This window comes from Bubalus kerabau, chromosome 6 (assembly GCF_029407905.1).
Source record: "Bubalus kerabau isolate K-KA32 ecotype Philippines breed swamp buffalo chromosome 6, PCC_UOA_SB_1v2, whole genome shotgun sequence".
NCBI classification, from domain to species: Eukaryota; Metazoa; Chordata; class Mammalia; order Artiodactyla; family Bovidae; genus Bubalus; species Bubalus kerabau.
Genome location: NC_073629.1, coordinates 51,498,302 through 51,517,507, shown reverse-complemented (window position 1 = coordinate 51,517,507; position 19,206 = coordinate 51,498,302). Strand labels below are relative to the sequence as shown.

The following is a 19,206-nucleotide window of genomic DNA, read 5'->3' as shown; positions in this document are numbered from 1 at the left end:
TTCCAAGCAAGAGCACTGGACTGGGGTGCCATTACAAAGGTGCTGTGGGAAGGCCCCTAACCCAGGCTTGGAGCACTAAGGCAAGGCTTCGTGAGGGGCATATGCTCTGGACTCGGAAGCGTAGTCAAGGAGCAGGCAAAAGGGCTCTACTGCAAATTCATTCTACTTAATTAAAATTTTTTTTTCTTACTTACAAAAGTAATACAGGTTTGTTACGAAACAACTTCCTAGCACAGGGAAGTGAATGCCGTTAATAATCCTCCATGCTAGTGCTCACAGTCGCTCCCTGTCGGATTACCAGTCTGGAGATGTGGGATTTTGCGGCTCTGAGGATTCGTCGGGGTAAGGCGAAGGTCAGCACCGGTCTTCCTACCAGCAGGGGGAGGCACACTGCACTCCGGCCGACCCGCTGGTCTCTCTTCCACACGTCGCCGGCGTGTTCGTCGGCGCTACATACTGCGCCTGCGCGCGCGCCGCGGCCTTTTTCCCCCCCGGAGCCGTGCTGGTTCTGCAGCTCTGTGGCAAGCCGCGGAGTCTGGGTTCTGATCCGCAGGATGGTGAGTGGGTATCCTGCTGCTGGGACTACAGATGCATGGGGCCTCCCTCTCCTTGTCCTAAAGCCCGTCTAGAGTCCGTTTAGCGCGGCGCAGGAGTCGGATGGCGTTAGATTGCCGGCTCCGCTGTGGTCGGGCTGCAGCTCCCAGCGTGGCCTTAATGGCTGCCACGGCGCTCAAGCTTAGTGGGGGGAGGGGTTGAAGAAGATGGGAGCTGAGACAGGGGATTGAGGAGGAGGTGAGTAGAGTAGGCAAACGGTGTGGATAGTTCTGGCTTGGCAGAGGGGAGCTCCGGCAGGCGGCCCGGAAGGGAAGATTGCATGGAGTCGGTCTCAGATTACTGGCCTGAGTGGAGACGGGCTATGGCTTCTCGGACCCAGCTCCGCTCATGACTGGTGGGTTTTCCGAGGGAGCGTCGGGGTCGGCAGGTTGTTTGGGAAACCTGTGTTACTGGTCCGAACAAGTGGCTTTTAAGCCAAAACCGTCAGTAGAACCTGGAGGCTCTGGTGTCTTTGGGCCCCGAAAGAAAGCCCATTTAGTTTGGTGTACCTCTCCTGCTTTTTTCTCTAAATTGTCGCTGGTACCAGATTTTAGTGAATTTTCGGGTGGTGTGGTGCTGTAGTTTGTGGGGGACTGTTGTTTTAATCGGGAGTAATTGCTGAGTATGTGCTTGGCCAGTTGTGTTTCGTGACAAGAAATTTAGGCTTTTGAAAAAAGTTCGTGGAAAGGGAAAATATAGGTTCATGAAATGGAACAGCATTAAGAACAGACTGACGTTTGCAAAATAGTTGTCTTAAGCAAAAGTTGGACACAAGGATTGTTGGTCCAAGAGGGAATAAAAGTGGAGAGTGTTTAAAACTTTAATAGTGCTCGTTTTATATCTGGTTACTATAATAAATTGGCCTACATTTTGTGTGTTTGCTTTTTCATTCCTGTTTTGGCGCTGATTCATTTTTATTTTGTTGTATAAAATTGTCAGTCTTGATAGATGGAAAATAGAAGAAAAAGTGATTTGATTTCTCAGATTTGAGAAAGTGATGGTTTTCTGGATTCACTTTTGAAGTTTAGGTTGTTACTTTGTCACAAAGTTAAGTTGTTACTTTGTCACAAAGTTAAGTTGTTACTTTGTTACAAAGTTAACTCAAATGTCAAAGATATCAAGCTAAAACATTTATCAAAGTTTTAATAATTTACTCTTTTATCTTAAAGGGGTTTGTTAAAGTTGTCAAGAACAAGGCCTACTTCAAAAGATACCAAGTGAAATTCAGAAGAAGGCGAGGTATGGTCAGGTTTTCATATTCTCATTAGGAAAAGATTCTGCTTTGTAACGGAGTGGACTTTCTTAATTTATTTTTTTCTTTCAGAGGGCAAAACTGACTACTATGCTCGGAAACGATTGGTAATCCAAGATAAAAATAAGTACAACACACCTAAATACAGAATGATTGTTCGTGTAACGAACAGAGATATCATTTGTCAGGTAAGTTGTATTTTAGACTTAAATAATAGTTGGTAACCTCCACCCCACTTCTTCCCTTATTGTGCTAGAGACATACTTGGGAAGCAGAACAAATGTATGCATTAGGTCTGTCTAGTTTGGTGCCTGGCACTCCAAAAAACATTCATTGAGTAGTTGTTTTAGTAGGTCTGAAGGTGGAGCCTGGAAAATTGGTACTGTTAAAAAAAAATACTTGGAAGATCGGCTGTTCAGCAATCCTACCCCAGTTTAATCCATTCAGTTTAGGGGGGCGGATTAGAGAAATTTATGGTTCTGTGCTGTTTTTCGGGGGATGGGAGGATAAATTTAAGACCTAGTAGAAGGTTCTTGCCCATTGTAATTCCAGTAGGATACTAGAATTTGTTGTGGACTAAGTCCACTTATCCACTGCTTTGAAGAGGTAGGTAGGTGTGAATATTAGACTCTTAAGAGTGTTCTTATTCCTGTATATTGTTTGAAGTAGTTTTAGTAAATATGTATGAAGGTATCTCCCATGCAAAAGATTTTCAGGAAGCAGCAGTTTGCTTATTAGTTCAGTCTCTCAGTCATGTCCAGCTCTTTGCGATCCAGTGGACTGCAGCACACCAGGCTTCCCTGTCTCATTACCAGCTGTGTAATTTGAGACATATGTATTGTGGCATTTGACTCAAACCTACCTGCTGTAGTTGACGAAGCCATAAATCTGTAGTTGAAACAGTGAGTGGGTTTAACGAAGACAAGTCTTAAGTGATGCAGGTCTGTATCTAGCTTTTTGTTAACTCCTTTGACAAAGAAGATACTTGGGACAAGTAATCAGTGAAAACAGATTACTAACCTCATTTTTCTTTTATTGTAGATTGCTTATGCCCGTATAGAAGGAGATATGATAGTTTGTGCAGCTTATGCTCACGAACTCCCAAAATATGGTGTGAAGGTTGGCCTGACAAATTATGCTGCGGCATATTGTACTGGCCTGCTGCTGGCCCGCAGGGTATGTACAAGATTATTTCAATTGGTATATTTTGGAATTAGCTCACTTGAGTTGTCTGTAACATGGATGGTTCATACATGGATCAGATACCTTCAACCATGGGAACAGAGAAGTGCCTCTTGTTGCCCTGTGGTTTACAAGGGCACCACTGTGGAAGATAATTTTATAAATGCATTGTTTCTAACAGATACACTTTCTAATCTGGGGAAGCCTTTTTTCCTCTCCAGTTTTCTTTCCTGTTTGTTGTGTGTATCTAGGCCAGTAAAATTTTCTGCAGTGATGGATATCTGTAATCTATGCTGTCTGATGTGGTAGCCACTAGCCACATATATTGAGTGCTTGAGATGTTTTTAGTGCTACTCATAACTGAGTTTTTAACTTAAATATGAATAACCGTCTGTGGCTGGTTGGTGGCTATTTGTTGGACAGATCTACTCAGAAGTGTAGATCTTGTGAGCATCAGATCAGATCAGTCGCTCAGTCGTGTCCAACTCTTTGCGACCCCATGAATCGCAGCTCGCCAGGCCTCCCTGTCCATCACCAACTCCTGGAGTTCACTGAGACTCAAGTCCATCGAGTCAGTGATGCTATCCAGCCATCTCATCCTCTGTCGTCCCCTTCTCCTCTTGCCCCCAATCCCTCCCAGCATCAGAGTCTTTTCCAGTCAGTCAACTCTTCGCATGAGGTGGCCAAAGTACTGGAGTTTCAGCTTTAGCATCATTCCTTCCAAAGAAATCCCAGGGCTGATCTCCTTCAGAATGGACTGGTTGGATCTCCTTGCAGTCCAAGGGACTCTCAAGAGTCTTCTCCAACACCACAGTTCAAAAGCATCAATTCTTCGGTGCTCAGCCTTCTTCACAGTCCAACTCTCACATCCATACATTGTGAGCATCAGCGTACGTTAAAAATGCAGACTGTTCTTCACACCTTCAGAAATTATGTTTTGATAGGGTGTCCACGTGATTTATATGCATGCTAAGTTTTGAGAAGCAGTGCCTTAAGCTTTTGGGGTGGGGCTAGGCATTGGTGGGGGTATTCAGTTTTGTTTTAATAATCTTTGCCTCTGGGTGGCAGCATTTCCTATAATACAGAAAGGAAATGAAAGTGCAATTTTTGCCTTGTTTTTGTTTTCTTGGTTACTGACCTTGTTTTGCATTGGAATTGTTAAGCATGTGTCATTGTTGGGGACCCACATCTTCACTGGCTATAAACATGTTTGGTTGGGGAACACTGTCTTTTATATGAGAGCATTTTATTGCAAAGGCACTACTTGTGAAACCATAGCCACCTGACGTGTACTAGCAGAGTAGTGGCTTAATTAACATAATGTAGTGGCTTCGTAGAGAAAAAAAGATATTCTTTTAAGTACCGTGTTCTAATTGATTGTTACAAAAATCAAGTATGGACAGTGGAGCCGATTCAGAAACTGTTAAACAGTTATACTTGTGATTAAAATTGGATGTCTGAAATTTCTTTAAAAGTAGGTTGGGATAAAGAGAAAAGTGAATTGGAAAGAATTGTTTTGTTTGGCTATTAAAGTTGTGAATTTTGAGATATTTTAGAGTTGTTTGAATATATTCTGATAAGCATTTAGACTGGCTTCTTTGTTAATAGCTTCTTAATAGGTTTGGTATGGACAAAATTTATGAAGGGCAAGTCGAGGTGACTGGAGATGAATACAATGTGGAAAGCATCGATGGTCAACCTGGTGCCTTCACCTGTTACCTGGATGCAGGACTTGCCAGAACTACTACCGGGAATAAAGTTTTTGGGGCCCTAAAGGGAGCTGTCGATGGAGGCTTGTCTATCCCTCACAGGTAATGATAGTATTCAAGACCACATTTCCTGGACTCCAAAACGGCACTATATCTAACTAGTTGGGCTTTGGAGAAAACTGAACCAGTGAAAGTAATAGTAGTATCATTGTGTACTTGCCATGTGCTGGGTACTGTGTAAAAGGAACTTGGTGGGGTGGGAAGGAATTGTAACATGGTTTATAAGTGGAGAGACTGGGCTTCAGAGGTAAAATGAACTGTCCAAGGTTTTAGAGCCAGGAAGTAGAGAAGCCAGTGTTGAAACCACTACCTTTTGTGTGTGGCTAAGTTTTGGTTGAAGTAAAGTGAAAGTTGCTCAGGTATGTCTGACTCTTTGCCACCCCGTGGACTATACAGTTCATGGAATTCTCCAGGCCAGAATACTGGAGTGGGTAGCCCTTCCTTTCTCCCAGGGAATCTTCCCAATCCAGGGATCAAACCCAGGTCTCCTGCATTGCAGGGGGATTCTTTACGAGCTGAGTCACAAGGGAAATTTTGGTTAGAAATGAGCAGCTCTATTCCACCGATACTCCCCCTCTCCCGCCTGTTTTGGCAGGGGAGTGGTAAACAGTAAAATATAGCCCGACTGGCACTTACTTCTGTAATAGAGGGGTTTGCGGGGAGGGGGTTATGTCTTGCCAGTTCTCTTGCAAGGCACCTGTTAAATGTAATCTGGAACAAATCACTTACCATGTGCCCTGAGGCATCACTAAGTAATTGTAGGTTTTCAGGAAAGTAATTTTGAAACGTGTCTATGAAATGTGGAGAACTAACTTTATAGTGGCCTTGGTTCATTTAATAGTTTTTAAAGGTGCTTGTGGCATGATTTTCTGTCCAGGAATTCAGAAATTAGCTGCTGAATGATGATATCCCACTAACTGAGCAGTCAGTAGTTGGTCCTTTGGTTGCATATGATGCAATTAATTGTTTCAAGACGGGACTGATGGCAGCTACTGAAATGAATTCCTGCTAGTAAACTGATTTCAACCAGTATATACTAAAATATGGAAAATTTTATTTCAGTACCAAACGGTTCCCTGGTTATGATTCAGAAAGCAAAGAATTCAGTGCTGAGGTACACCGAAAGCACATCATGGGGCAAAACGTTGCAGATTACATGCGCTACCTGATTGAAGAAGATGAAGATGCTTACAAGAAACAATTCTCTCAGTACATAAAGAACAACGTAACTCCAGACATGGTAAAAAATTTTTAAATGCCTGTATTGGTAAATTTATAGAACCAAGTTTTCTGTTTTGGGTAGGTACGTTAATACAGTTTTATTTCAGGTTAACAGTTAAAATTGAATAAGGGCATGTTCGTAGGTATAGACAGACCTTAAAAAGCTGGTTTTGGCTTAAAATGAAATTGGGATATTGGGCCCAGGACAAGTTAAAAAGTCAGAAAAGATATTAGAAGGAGCTAGGCTTGTCAACATGCTTTTTAGGAATCTTTTAGATGCTTAAGGATGGCAAGCTTCAAGCATCCACATCTAAAGCATTTGGTGGCTCTTACGCATTTGGCTGTTCTGTAGTTAAAAAATTCATTCGTGTGGTCATAGTTATAATCTACTCTGATAATGAGGGTCTATGTACTAAACTTCCCTTTTCTTGAGATAATGGGAAAGGTTCAATCTTCATTATAGCCAATAAGTGCCATGTTGATTTTCTGTGTCTCAGGCATGCACATAAAAGGAGAGGGACAGGTCTATCGCTAGTTGTGTGTGATGTTGCAGAAGTGAAAGGGCCCGTGTTTTCTGAAGTTTAATGTTGTGAAGTTTATCACACCTAGAGTTGAGTCTCAGGGTTATCTCTTAACACATGGAAGTAATTGAAGATGATAGTGCTAGTGTTGATAATGAGGGCATAGAACACCAAAATCACAGATTATAAAACCTACAAATATAGAATTTTATGTAAATTGATGGATTATATGTCAAGTAATTGTTGTTATTAGGTTCTTTCTGTTGGTGCATAGTTTATATTTTGGTATACCTATGTCTAAAAATTATATTTAAAATAGAATTATAATTGGGTGGTAGATCACGTACTGTCATTTGTATGCTTAGTACATAATCTTTTAAGACTAAATAAACACTATAGTTCTGAGTTTTTGAGCTAGGAAATGGATAGTTTTATATTAGTAATGTAGATGCATGTTAATTTTCACGTGAGTATATTTATGTTACTATTGACATCACCCTAATATTAAAAATACCTGTTAGTTTGACTAATTCTGCTTTGCCTGTAAAACTTCTTCCTAAGCTACAACATGTGTTTCAGATGTCTGCTTCCTAATGCTTTCTTAATGCATGGTATACTTCAGCCAGACCATTCTTTGGCTAATCCTTTTACAGTAAGCTCATTCATTTTATCTGTAGAGGCCTCTGCTTATGTGTGCCTCCTGAAATCTTCTGCAGACATCTGGTGTGTCTCCAACAGAAAGTGGTCTTTTTATAAACTAAATTCATGGTGTTATCTACATACATGGTTGTATTTCCTATGGAATTGATCTCGTGGAAGAAGTGAACTGGGTTGGTTAGATTTGTTAAATGGCTGCATTTGAAGTCATTAAATTTGTTAAATACAGTAGAGAGCTGTAATAGCTAAGAGAAGTAGAGAAACTTTCAAAAGGGATTTAGGTATTTGAGGTCTTAAGTGCTGTTTTAAGTTTTTGCATTATTTTCCTTGGCTAATGAGCTTTATACAAACGCATGTTGTAATTGCATTTTATCCACGTTGAATGTGTAGTTTTAGAGATCTGGATTAACTTGACTCATTCTTAAGGAAGAAAGTAATTGTTACTGAGTCTCAGGCATTTTAGTTTCTTCATGACTTGATCTCCCATGTGTTTGGTAGTCATTTGCTTGGGTTAGGAAGTACTGAAACAATTCAGAGAGTTGCAACATTGTTTTTTGTTAAATTTTAGAACAAAATTCTCAGTAATGTTTCTAATAGCCTTTCAGGATTTTCTAGGGAAATTCAGACCTCTTGCTGATTCCACTAAGGCCTGATACTGCCAGATATGGTGATTTGTGGTAATAGATCAGGAGGTCCCTGGTATGGGATCCTGGGAATAACTTTTGTAAAGACCTATCAGAAATCAGTGGAAAATAGAAATAATGGGGAATGTGGGAGGACAGAGATGTATTTGGCATTTGTTTGTTGGCCCACATATTCTTCATTGTAACCTCTTAAATGCTGGCATGTATCCGTACTTCAATGAAAGAATTTAGGTCAGATGGTTTTAAGTGAGCATAGTATGTGTTTCTACAGAAACAGTTTATTCTGAACTTGATTCAAGAAGTATAGTTGAACAGCTCAGAAATTGTGGGTTTTTTTCTTTTTGAGGAAGATTAAGTTATGTGTTGTGAATAGTGTCAGTTCATATTGCCTGTGGTAAAAACTGGGACTTAGGAAAATGTGGTTTTTATATGGATACCAACATGGACTTAGTCCTTTTGGGAATCTGTCTTAGAAGGACAAAATAGAGCAAGCAGTAGAATACAGTGTGTCATATTATCGTTTAGGGCATATGAAATGAAACCAAGTACTGTTTGCTTTGCTTTGTTTCAGATGGAGGAGATGTATAAGAAAGCTCATGCTGCAATACGAGAGAATCCAGTGTATGAGAAGAAGCCTAAGAAAGAAGTTAAAAAGAAGAGGTGTGTATCTTTTTTCTTTTGGAAAGAAAGGTTGGGAGGGGTTCTTGCCTTGTTGCATCTCTCTCAGACTCTGAAATTGTGCAAACTCGATCACTAGCTCTGCATGATGTTGCAGAGGTGAGGGGAACCAGGTTTGCTAAAGTAATTGTGGTGAAAGAAATGTATTAGCCTCGGATGCTACCGAGGTGGCTCATTCTATCCCAGTACATTGTAACTACTGCCATTTTTTTTTGGCTGTGCTGCATGGCACATGGGATTTTAATAATGAATCTAAGCATTATACTTAAATCTTTACTTGATTTTTGGCCCTGTGATATATAATAGGACAATGTCACAGAAATTGGAATTTGGGAAAGTTAGACTAAGATCATAAATGAGTACATGTGTTGAGAATTGGATTATTTGACTTTTAAAGTCGGGTTTTTAAAAGTTACATCCCTTTGTTTTCTTTTTGTTTCCTAGGTGGAACCGTCCCAAAATGTCACTTGCCCAGAAGAAAGATCGGGTAGCTCAGAAGAAGGCAAGCTTCCTTAGAGCTCAGGAACGAGCTGCTGAGAGTTAAACCAAACCACAATTTTCTATCAAGATTTTTCAGTAAGACAATAATAAACTTATTGAACAAGCAGCTGTTTGTGTTAAGCTCTTGTTAATGGAATTTTGGAAAGCACCTGACATAGCCAGTATTTTCCTTCCAGAAAGAAGTATAGCTTTTCTGAGAGCTTACATATTGTCTGAAGGTTCATATCTGCTGCTTGGGCATCAGTTCCTCCTGACAGGAGTTCAAGTCTGGCAAGCAACAGACAACCTTCCATTAGAAGTATTTCTTCAATTCATTTATTGTAACCAGATGATAAGTGGGAAGAAAAAGTACCTTCAAAGTTTACAATTTTAAAGTAAGAAAAACTGATGCTAATTAATTCCTGGCTTTAATTTTTCAGAGGAAGCTGTCCCATGAAGGTTATATAATTTTAACATATTCATTTTAACCAGGTGAAAGCTTTGAGCAGAAAACACTAGGTCTTTCTCACACGAGATGTTTCATTTTATAGAGTTAAAAGGCACATGCCAGATCTGAATAAACAAAAGAGGAGCACATATCAACGCTTGTATGTCAGATTTACATGACAAAGTGTTAGATGGGTAAATTTACATGCCTCTTAAGAAACAGCCCTTTGGCCAATAGGGAATGTTTGAAAACAGTTATTAATAGGAAGTTGTATGATTTCAGAGTCCCACTCTGAATAGCTCAGATTCAAGATATGTGGAACTGTTGGGTCTATGGCCTAAAGATGCACCTTCTGAAGGACCAGTGGCTGGTTACTAAGATACAGATGCTTTAAATCTAGGATGATGAAAGCTCATCCATATTCAGCCTCTGAAATTGGCAGTTAGTTACATATTGCCAGAAAGAATCTTCCTGATGGGTTTCAAGTGGGGAAGGGCCACTCAACATTCTGAAGCCACGTAAAATTTGATATATAAATGGATTAAGTGTATAATACAAGAAACCATGCTATTAACCCAGCACCTGTTTATAAAGGAGTAATTTTAATTTACCTGCTTTGCAGTCTTAATTCCTGTTAATGTGCAAACTTTACCATGCTAAGACATTAGTAAATTTATAAATTTTCTTTTTTAAATAGCAGCTTCAATGCAGACACAATTTCCAGCAGTGATATTTGGCTAACAAATCTACAAAATACTCTTCACTGTTGATGTTTATGGAATGAGGCTTTTCACAGCATTATTTTTTAAGTCATTAGTCAAAATAGTTACACGGTAGATGTACTAGGAAGTGTACCAAGAGTTTCTAAAAGGACAGGAATAAATTTTATGGACCTTTTGATCCTGTAACTCCTGCCGTCAGCAATCAACATGTATTTTAAGATGATGGCTTCCTTAGGATCAGGGAAAGGAGTTAACGCAAGGGTTTGAATCAAGCCATGTAGAAAAAATGATGAATAGTTTTCTTTTGAAGTGCTAAGTTTCTTAAAATGGTCACAACGTCCGAATGAACTAAGAGTCATTTGTGTAGGAAATTTTCTTCCACAGTAATGTTTTTAGATTATTTAGTATCAAAGAATGTTCCATTTCCATTTGATTTGCTGTGACTTTGAGAGCAATACAAGAATACAGCTGCTTTTCTAATTCCTCACGAATTTCACTTGGAGCACCACGAAGTAGGTAGTCTTTGAGTAACTGACAGGCTTTTGCCAAGTTTGGTTGTATCACTTCTGAAGTACACTTCATTGTACTCTGATCACAGCTAGTTCGACAGTCCGTGCCATAGACACAGTCCAAGTCAGACTCACAGTGACGATCCTTTATAAGTTCTTTCAGGTTTGTCTCTGGCACAATTTTTCTCATGTCCACCATTTTCAAGTCATATTTATCATTATATCCTAGGTTTTTGGCACTAGTATCACACATGAGGAAGTTTCCATATGGGCCATGGAAAACATCTTCCACAAATTCTAGAAGTCCTATGGCTATTTTAGCCTTTCTAGGCCATGATGGTGTGAACAACTGATCCATGCTTCTTCTGAACCCAGATGGTATAAAAAGTTCAATGACCCACGGAAGGCTTATTCCATAAAGAGAGGTATATTCGACGCTTTCCATCACATAGAGATCACCACAGAATCCCATTAATTTGGGGGTATGTTCTTTATCTTGAAGTATCACCATGAGAAGAAACTCATTTAATTGAAGAAGTGCCCATGCTGACTTCGCTTCCCCCAAGGAAACCTGGCCATCTTTGTCTCCATCAGCTACTGTCAAGATGAGGTTAACCAGTTCAGAGAGGTTCCCTTGATCACCCAACTTTGCCTGTAAAGATAAGAACTTGGCTAATTACACAGAAGGTATGAAAAATGAGTATCCCAAGTGTAACATACATAACTAACTTCCTTTATGGGAATGATTAACCTGCTAAGTAATAACCTTGCTACTGAATACCCATAGGAGATTTAGGACATTCCCAGATATTTATAATATTTGTCAAGTCAAAACTATGCTTTAGGTACTTGCAGTAAAACCCATTTTGCTAAGTATATTTGTCGGTTAAGAAATGACCACCCTAACTCCCATCATCTTAAACCCTGTAGATAGTTAACCAAACCATTAATTTAATTATTCTTTGCCTTGTCCATACACTTGCAAAATTGCAGCATGATTTGCCCATATCCAAAGTTATAAAGGTCAACTACAAATTACTATCTCTTATTTTGTAATTGTTTTTACATTTCATTCAAGTATATTGTTACAATAGTAAAGGCTAAAAAGCATTTCCCTACAAATGTTCCCTGGCACAAAACAGTCTAAAAGTATAAACTGTCCAAAGAAAAGATTTTGAGTGAAAATATATGAGTGCAATGAAAATGAGAAAACATATTCTTTCCAGAAGTGTTATTTTCATCTTTTAATATTTCTATTTAATTCTTTAAAAAAAAAATCAGGGCCTACTAATTTTATTTCACCTTTTTGAAAATGGTGTACCAGTTATAATGTGAAGCAATAGAGCAGCCCATCTACTTAATGAACTCTCCTCTCACATCTGGACATTTTTAGCTATAAAAAGTAATGTTAAACACCCTCTTTTTTTTTTTCCTTTTCTTTGAATTATTTCCTCAAGATAGAGTCCTTGATATAGGTCAAAGAATAGCAACATTTTTATGGCTTACAATGAAATCCTGCCAGCTTCTAGAAGAGAACCATGTCCTACCAGCGACATGTGAATGCATATACTTACTTTAAAGAGACTGTAGACCATTTCTTTGAATTTCTGGACAGTAGTTCCCCTAGTTGGCTTATCAAATAGCACTATTTCTTTTCTTGGTTCCAATTCTGTACCAAAATCAAGATGAAGTGCTTGTTCCATTTGACACTTCACAACACCTGGTAGATTATCCCAAATCCCTAAATACATCTGTGAAAAGAATGACAAATTACGCTTTAGGCAGAGTAGAAAACCCTCATCTAATCTACATGATATTTTTAGTGTCCTCCTCCTCTTAAAAAGGGGTTTTCCTGGTGGCTCAGCAGTAAAGAATTCACCTGCAATGCAGGAGACTGCCTTCGATGCAGGAGACACGGGTTTGATCCCTGAGACAGGAAGGTCCCCTGAACAAAGAAATGCAATCCACTCCGGTATTCTTGCCAGGATAATCCCATGGACAGAGGAGCCTGGTGGGCCACAGTCCATGGGGCCACAAGATTTGGACACAACTTAGGGACTAAACCACCAACACCTCTTAAAAAAACAAACGAGCAACAAAACATCGACACTGAGCTGACTTTCTTTCTGAATTGCAAATCTGAAATCATACTTCAAAGCTTTTTTCCCTTAATTTTCCTAATTAAAAATATTACATACCTAAATATATATATGTATATTTTTACCATGATCAATTTTATTGTTTTCCAGTTTTTAAATCATGCTAAAATATAAAAAATAGAACATTTAGCATCTTAACCATGTTTAACAATACAGTTCTGTGGTATTAGATTTCATGAACTTGTGGTATAATCACCATCATCTGTCTCCAGAACTCTTCATTTTCTACAATTGAAACTATCCATTAAACAACTCCCTGTTTGCCCACTTCCTCAGCCCTGCCGTGCACCAGTCTACTGTCTGTCTCTGATTTATACTACTCACTCTGAGTATCTTATGTAAGCGTTCTTTTCTAACAAGCTTATAATGTCCTCAAGGTTTACCAAATTGTAGCAAGTATCAGAATTTCCATCTTTTTTAATGCTGAATTAAAACTATATTGTAGGAATATCCCACATTTTGCATTTCCATTCATACACCAATGGACACTTGGGTTGCTTCCATGTTTTAGCTATTGTGAATAATTATGAATATGGATCTACACATATATCTTTGAGATCCTGATTTCAATTCTTTTACATATATACCCAGAAGTGGAATTACTGAATCATAAGGTCACGTTACTTCTAATGTTTTCAGGAACTGCCAACCTATTTTTTTCAGTGGCTATACTATTTTAAAATCCCACCAATAGTGGGTTCTAGTTTTTTTTTTACATTATTGCCAACACCTGTTGTTGTTGTTTTTTTTTTAACAGTAGCCATTCTGATGGGTGTGCTGCTGCTGCTGCTCAGTCGCTTCAGTCGTGTTAGACTCTGTGCGACCCCATAGACGGCAGCCCACCGGGCTCCCCTGTCCCTGGGATTCTCCAGGCAAGAACACTGGAGTGGGTTGCCATTTCCTTCTCCAATGCATGAAAGTGAAAAGTCAAAGTGAAGTCGCTCAGTCGTGTCAGACTCTGTGCGACCCCATAGACTGCAGCCTACCAGGCTCCTCCATCCATAGGATTTTCCAGGCAGGAGTACTGGAGTGGGGTGCCATTGCCTTCTCCGCTGATGGGTGTGAGGTGGTATCTTTTTCTTTTTGGCCATTCCACGTGGCATGTGGGATCTTAGTTCCCCGACCAGGGATTGACCCAGGCCCCGGCAGTGACAGCACGGAGTCCTAACCACTGGCTGGCCAGGGAATTTCCCTCAGTGTGGTTTTGATTTGCATTTTCCTATAATCAGTGATGCTGAGCATTTTTTCATGTACTTATTGGATAAATGTATACCATTTTTTGAGAAATGTCTATTCAAATTCTTTGACCCCTTTTTTTTTTTAAATTTTGGCTGCTATGGGTCTTCCTAGCAGTGCATGGGTGGGCTTTCTTCAGTTCTGGCACATGGCTCTCTAGCTGTGGCCCATGGGCTTCTTTGCTCCGAGACCTGTGGGATCTTGGTTCCCTGAACAGGGATCAAAGCCACATCCCCTGCCTGAAGGAGGATTCTTAACCACTGGACCAGAGAAGTTCCTGCCGATTTTTTTAATACAGCTGGGTTTCTTGTTGTTATTGTTGTGGAGTTTTAGGAGCCCTCTATATATTCTGAATATTAATCCCCTATCAGATATATGATTTGCAAATACTGTCTCCCATTCTGTTTCTTTTTTACTCTACTGATATAGATCTTTGATGCACAAAGTTTAAAAATTCTTATAAAGTACAATTTATTTTTTCTTTTGTTGCCTGTGGAAGAAATCATTGCCAAACCCAATGTCACAAAGCTTTTACCTAATGTTTTCATCTAAGAGTTTCATAGTTTTAATTTTATCTTTAGATCTTTGATCTATTTTGACTTGAATTTTGCCTGTGGTGTTAGGTATGGGTCCAACTTCATTCTTTTGCATGTGTATATCCAGATTTCCCAGTACTATTTGTTAAAAAAGAGTTCTTTCCCTATTGAATGGTCTTAGCACCCTTGTCAAAAATTATATGACTGTATATGTGAGGGTTTATTCCTGGGCTATTATATTCCTTTAGTCTATATATCTGTCCTCATTGTTACTGTATAGAAATGCAACAGATTTTTGTCGGTGGACTTTGAATTCATTTATTAGCTCTAATAATCTTGTGAAATTTTTAGGTTTTTCTACAAATAAGATCATATCACCTATCAAGAGATAATTTTACTTTTTCCTTTTGAATTTATATGCCTTTTATCTCTTTAACTGATCTTGCCAAAATTTCCAGTACTATATTGAATAGAATTGGTGAAATTAGGCATCCTTGCCTTCTTCTTGATCTTAGGGGAAAAGTTTTCAGTCTTTCACCACATGAGCATGATGTTAGCTGTAGGTTTTTCACACAGGGTTTTTACTATGTTGAAATAGTTGCCTTTTATTCCTAGTTTGTTGAGTGTTTTTATCTTGAGTTTTGTCAAATGCTTTTTCTGCATTAATTGTGGTGTTCCTTTTCCCCCTTTGTTATGTTAATGTCATGTATTATTACATTGATCAATTTTCATTGTTGAGCCATCAAAAGTTAAGAAGGATTGGTGTTAGTTTTCTAAATGTTTATTAGAATTCATGAGGGAGAAGGCAATGGTACCCCACTCCAGTGCTCTTGCCTGGAAAATCCCAGGGACGGAGGAGCCTGGTGGGCTGCCGTCTATGGGGTCGCACAGAGTCGGACACTGAAGCGACTTAGCAGCAGCAGAATTCATGAGAGAAACTCATACGTCTAGGGCCTTTCTTGTTGGGGGACTTGATTACTGATTCGATCTCCCTGTTAGTCTATGTAGATTTTCTGTTTCTTAGTAGGTTTTGTGTTTCTAGGAAGAATCTGCCCATTTCATCTAGATTATCCAACTTGTTGCTGTACAACTGTTCACTGTATTCTCACATAATCCTTTTTATCTATGTACAACTGACAGTAATGTCTCTGCTTCATTTCTGATTTTCATAATTTGAGTCTTCTCTCATTGTTTCTTAGTCCATCTAACTAAAAGTTTGTCAAATTTGTTGACCTTTTCAAATGATCAACTTTTGTTTTCACTGATTTTATCGTTTTTCTATTTTCTATTTCCTTGATCTCTACTGTAATCTGTATTATTTCCTTCCTTCAGCAAGGTTTAGATTTAGTTTATTCTATAATTCCTTACAATGTGAAGTTCAGTTGTTTATTTGAGATCTTATCTCTTAATATGTGTTTATAGCTATAAATATAGTCTTTTTTAAAGTCAAATTACACAGAAAGATGAAAAGTTCAACATCCATTTCCCTAATTCCCAGAATTAGTCATTATTAACTATCTAGCTATTTAACAATCTAACAATATATGGTGCTTTACGTTACACTATGATCTGTTAGTTTACTTGATTATCTTACTCCCTATAACAACCCTATGCAGTAGATACTATTATTACCCTGACTTCACTGATAGATGAACTGAAGCAGAGAGAAGTGAAGCTGTATGCTGAAGGGAATACGATGGAGGCAAAGCTAGCATGTGAACCCAGGCAGCCTACTGCTGCTTATACTGTTGTTATTTATTTGTAAAAAACAAATATGACCATATTAATTAGTAATACTATTACTCTCTCCTCTGCTTCAAACCCTCTAATTCAATCAGAATAAAGTCCAAAGCCCTTTTCATTGTCTGCTAGGCTTCTTATGAGCTGGCCTGCTTCTCCAACCTGATCTTTACCACCTACTGCCTCAGTCTCTATATCCCATCTATGCTGGTCTTCTCTCTGTTTTTTGAACTTATTACCATCATTCCTGTTTCATGACCTCCTTCACTTGCTACTGGTTTTGCCTGGAGTGTACTCTCAATGATCTTCATACAGTTCATTCCTTCACATCATTCAAGTCTCAGCCAAGAGGTCCCCTCGGGCTGACCTTCCCTAATTTCCTACCTACAGTAGATCCCTCTTCCCTCACAGGTTACCCTCTAAGCCATGATCTCATTTTATTTTCTTCACAGCCCTTATCACTGTCTGAAACGATCTTATTTTTTTTAATGTTCTGTTTTATTTATTTATTGGTTGTGTGGGTCCTCACTGACGTGCATGGGCTTTCTCTAGTTGCAGTGAGTGGGGCTACTCTTAGTTGTGGTGCATGGGCTTTTCCTTTTGATGGCCTCTTGTGTTGCGCAGCACAGGCTCTAGGTGCATAAGCTTCAGCAGTTACAGCACGTGGGCTCAGTAGTTTAGGCTCAAGGGCTCAGTTGTTGTGGCGCGTGGGCTTCGTTGCTCCGTGGCATGTGGAATCTTCCTGGACCACACATTGAACCTGTGTCCCCTGCAATGGCAGGCGGATTCTTATCTACTGTACCACCAAGGAATCCATGAAATGACCTTATTTCTTTATTGACTCTTTATCACCTGTCTTCTTTCACATGAAACATAAGGCATATGAGGCCAGAGGTTTTGTTTGTCTTGTTCCCCATGGTCTCTCCCAATGCCTTAAGCAGTACTTAGCAAACAGCAGATACTTAAATACTGGACTTTATTTCAGAAAACTCCTTAAGCATGGCTAGTATTATAGACTTGAAATCTACTTTAAATTTCTATAAAAGGAATGAGTATATTTCATCAACTCACCTTGTGTATATCCTATATAAAACACCACATCCTGTAATTACTTTACTTATTTACTTATCTGTCAACTGTTTATGTTCCTTATCCCTCTGGGATAATGTGAGACCCATAGGGAAATAATCTTATCTGTCTTAATCACCCCTGTTTTCCTAACATCTAAAATAGTGTATGAAATATGCTTGGACTAGGGGATTAATAAATACCTATTGGATGAGTGAGTCAATGCTTATACAATTGAATTATTTAAATATCCTAAAGTTCCAGTTCAACAGTTCTTTTAATAAGTAGTTTAAGGTAAAATCAGATAGCACCATAAATCTGGAATGTTAATTCACAATGTCCATACCTGATTGTTGGGCTTGGTGGATAAGCATTTTCCAAAGTAGAGAGTTTCTGTGACACAAAGGCTATTACATGCAGGCCCATCAATAACTCCGGTCTTGTATTTGTCACACTAAAAACCAGGAAAGAAAAAAGTAGTTAATAGGAAAATGTTCACAAGGAGAACCACATTGAAATATTTGCAAATGAAGCAATCAACAAAGGATTAATCTCCAAAATATACAAACAGCTCATGCAGCTTTATGTCAAAATAAAAACAACCCAATGAAAAAATGGGCAGAAGATCACAATAGACGTTTCTTCAAAGAAGACATAGAGATGGCCGAAAGTACATGAAAAGATGCTCAACAACACTAATTATCAGAGAAATGCAAATCAAAACTGCAAAGAGGTATCACCTCACACCATGGAGAATGGCCATCATCCAAAAGTAACAAACAATAAATACTGGAAAGAGTGTGGAGGAAAGGAAACCCTCCCACACTGTTGGTGGGAATGTAAACTGGTATAATCACAATAGAGAACAGTATGGAGGTTCTTTAAAAAACTGACATAGAGCTACCATATGAGCCAGCAATCCCACTCCTGGGCACATATCAGGAGAAAACCGTAATCCAAGAAGATACGTACACCCCAGTGTTCACCGCAGCACTATTCACAGCAGCCGAGACATGAAAACAACCTAAATGTCTATTGACAAAGGAAAGGATAAAGCAGACGTGGCACACATACAGTGGAGTATTACTCAGCCATAAAAACAATGAAATAATGCCATTTGCAGCAACATGGATGGACCTAGAGACTATCATACCAAGTGCATTAAGTCAGAGAAAGACAAATACTATATGGTATCATTTACATGTGGAATCAAAAAGAAATGATACAACTGAACTTATTTACAAAACAGAAACAGTCTTACAGATATCAAAAACAAACTTATGGTTACCAAAGGGGAAATGAGAGGGAGGGATAAATCAGAATGATGAAATGAACATACACACACTACTATATATAAGATAGATAACCAACAAGGAATACTATATAGCACAGTGAACTCTATTCAGTATTCTGTGATACCCTCTAAGAGAAAAGAACTAAAAGAATGAATATATGTATATGTAGAACTGAATCACTCTGCTGTACACTTGAAACTAACACAATATTGTAAACCAACTATATGCCAATAAAATTAAAATTAAAAAAGAAGAAACATATTAAAGATACCATAAAGAAATATTTACATTCTTTAAGAGAAATTTTTATGATAAAAATAATTCAGGCTTTGGATATGGACAGACTTGGATTTGAATCCAAGCTCTGCTCCTTACTAGTTATATAACTATCAAAGATCTTATTGTGATTAGGGCATGCACAGAACTTTGAAGTAAGTCATTTTTTCCCACTTAGCATGGCCTGAGGTGGTATGGTACCTACTGCCTATGAGAAGA

At 38.8% G+C, this 19,206-nt stretch overlaps 2 protein-coding genes and 2 non-coding genes across 4 annotated transcripts in view; 3 read left to right on the top strand and 1 right to left on the bottom strand.

Moving 5' to 3' along the window:
- The first annotated feature begins 293 nt into the window (after window positions 1-293).
- On the top strand, window positions 294-9,125 carry RPL5 (ribosomal protein L5). The gene is made up of 8 exons (XM_055585125.1): window positions 294-557; window positions 1,764-1,833; window positions 1,919-2,034; window positions 2,888-3,022; window positions 4,637-4,839; window positions 5,860-6,037; window positions 8,412-8,500; window positions 8,963-9,125. The coding sequence occupies exons 1-8, from the start codon at window positions 309-311 to the stop codon at window positions 9,060-9,062; spliced, it is 1,140 nt and encodes a 379-aa protein (XP_055441100.1). The 5' UTR covers window positions 294-308; the 3' UTR covers window positions 9,063-9,125.
- LOC129656677 (small nucleolar RNA SNORD21) lies at window positions 5,692-5,787 on the top strand. The gene has a single exon (XR_008716467.1). It is a non-coding gene; the product is annotated as a small nucleolar RNA SNORD21 (small nucleolar RNA).
- Window positions 8,579-8,711, top strand: LOC129656679 (small nucleolar RNA SNORA66). Its single transcript, XR_008716469.1, has one exon. It is a non-coding gene; the product is annotated as a small nucleolar RNA SNORA66 (small nucleolar RNA).
- A 193-nt stretch (window positions 9,126-9,318) lies between the features above and the next one.
- Window positions 9,319-19,206, bottom strand: part of DIPK1A (divergent protein kinase domain 1A) — a 129,275-nt gene continuing 119,387 nt past the window's right edge. The window contains exons 3-5 of the mRNA XM_055585124.1: window positions 17,763-17,870; window positions 12,252-12,428; window positions 9,319-11,329 (exon numbers count right to left, since the gene is read on the bottom strand). Of these exons, the coding sequence (XP_055441099.1) occupies window positions 10,517-11,329; window positions 12,252-12,428; window positions 17,763-17,870 (1,098 nt within the window). The 3' untranslated portion in view covers window positions 9,319-10,516. The remainder of the gene's footprint in view (window positions 11,330-12,251; window positions 12,429-17,762; window positions 17,871-19,206) is intronic.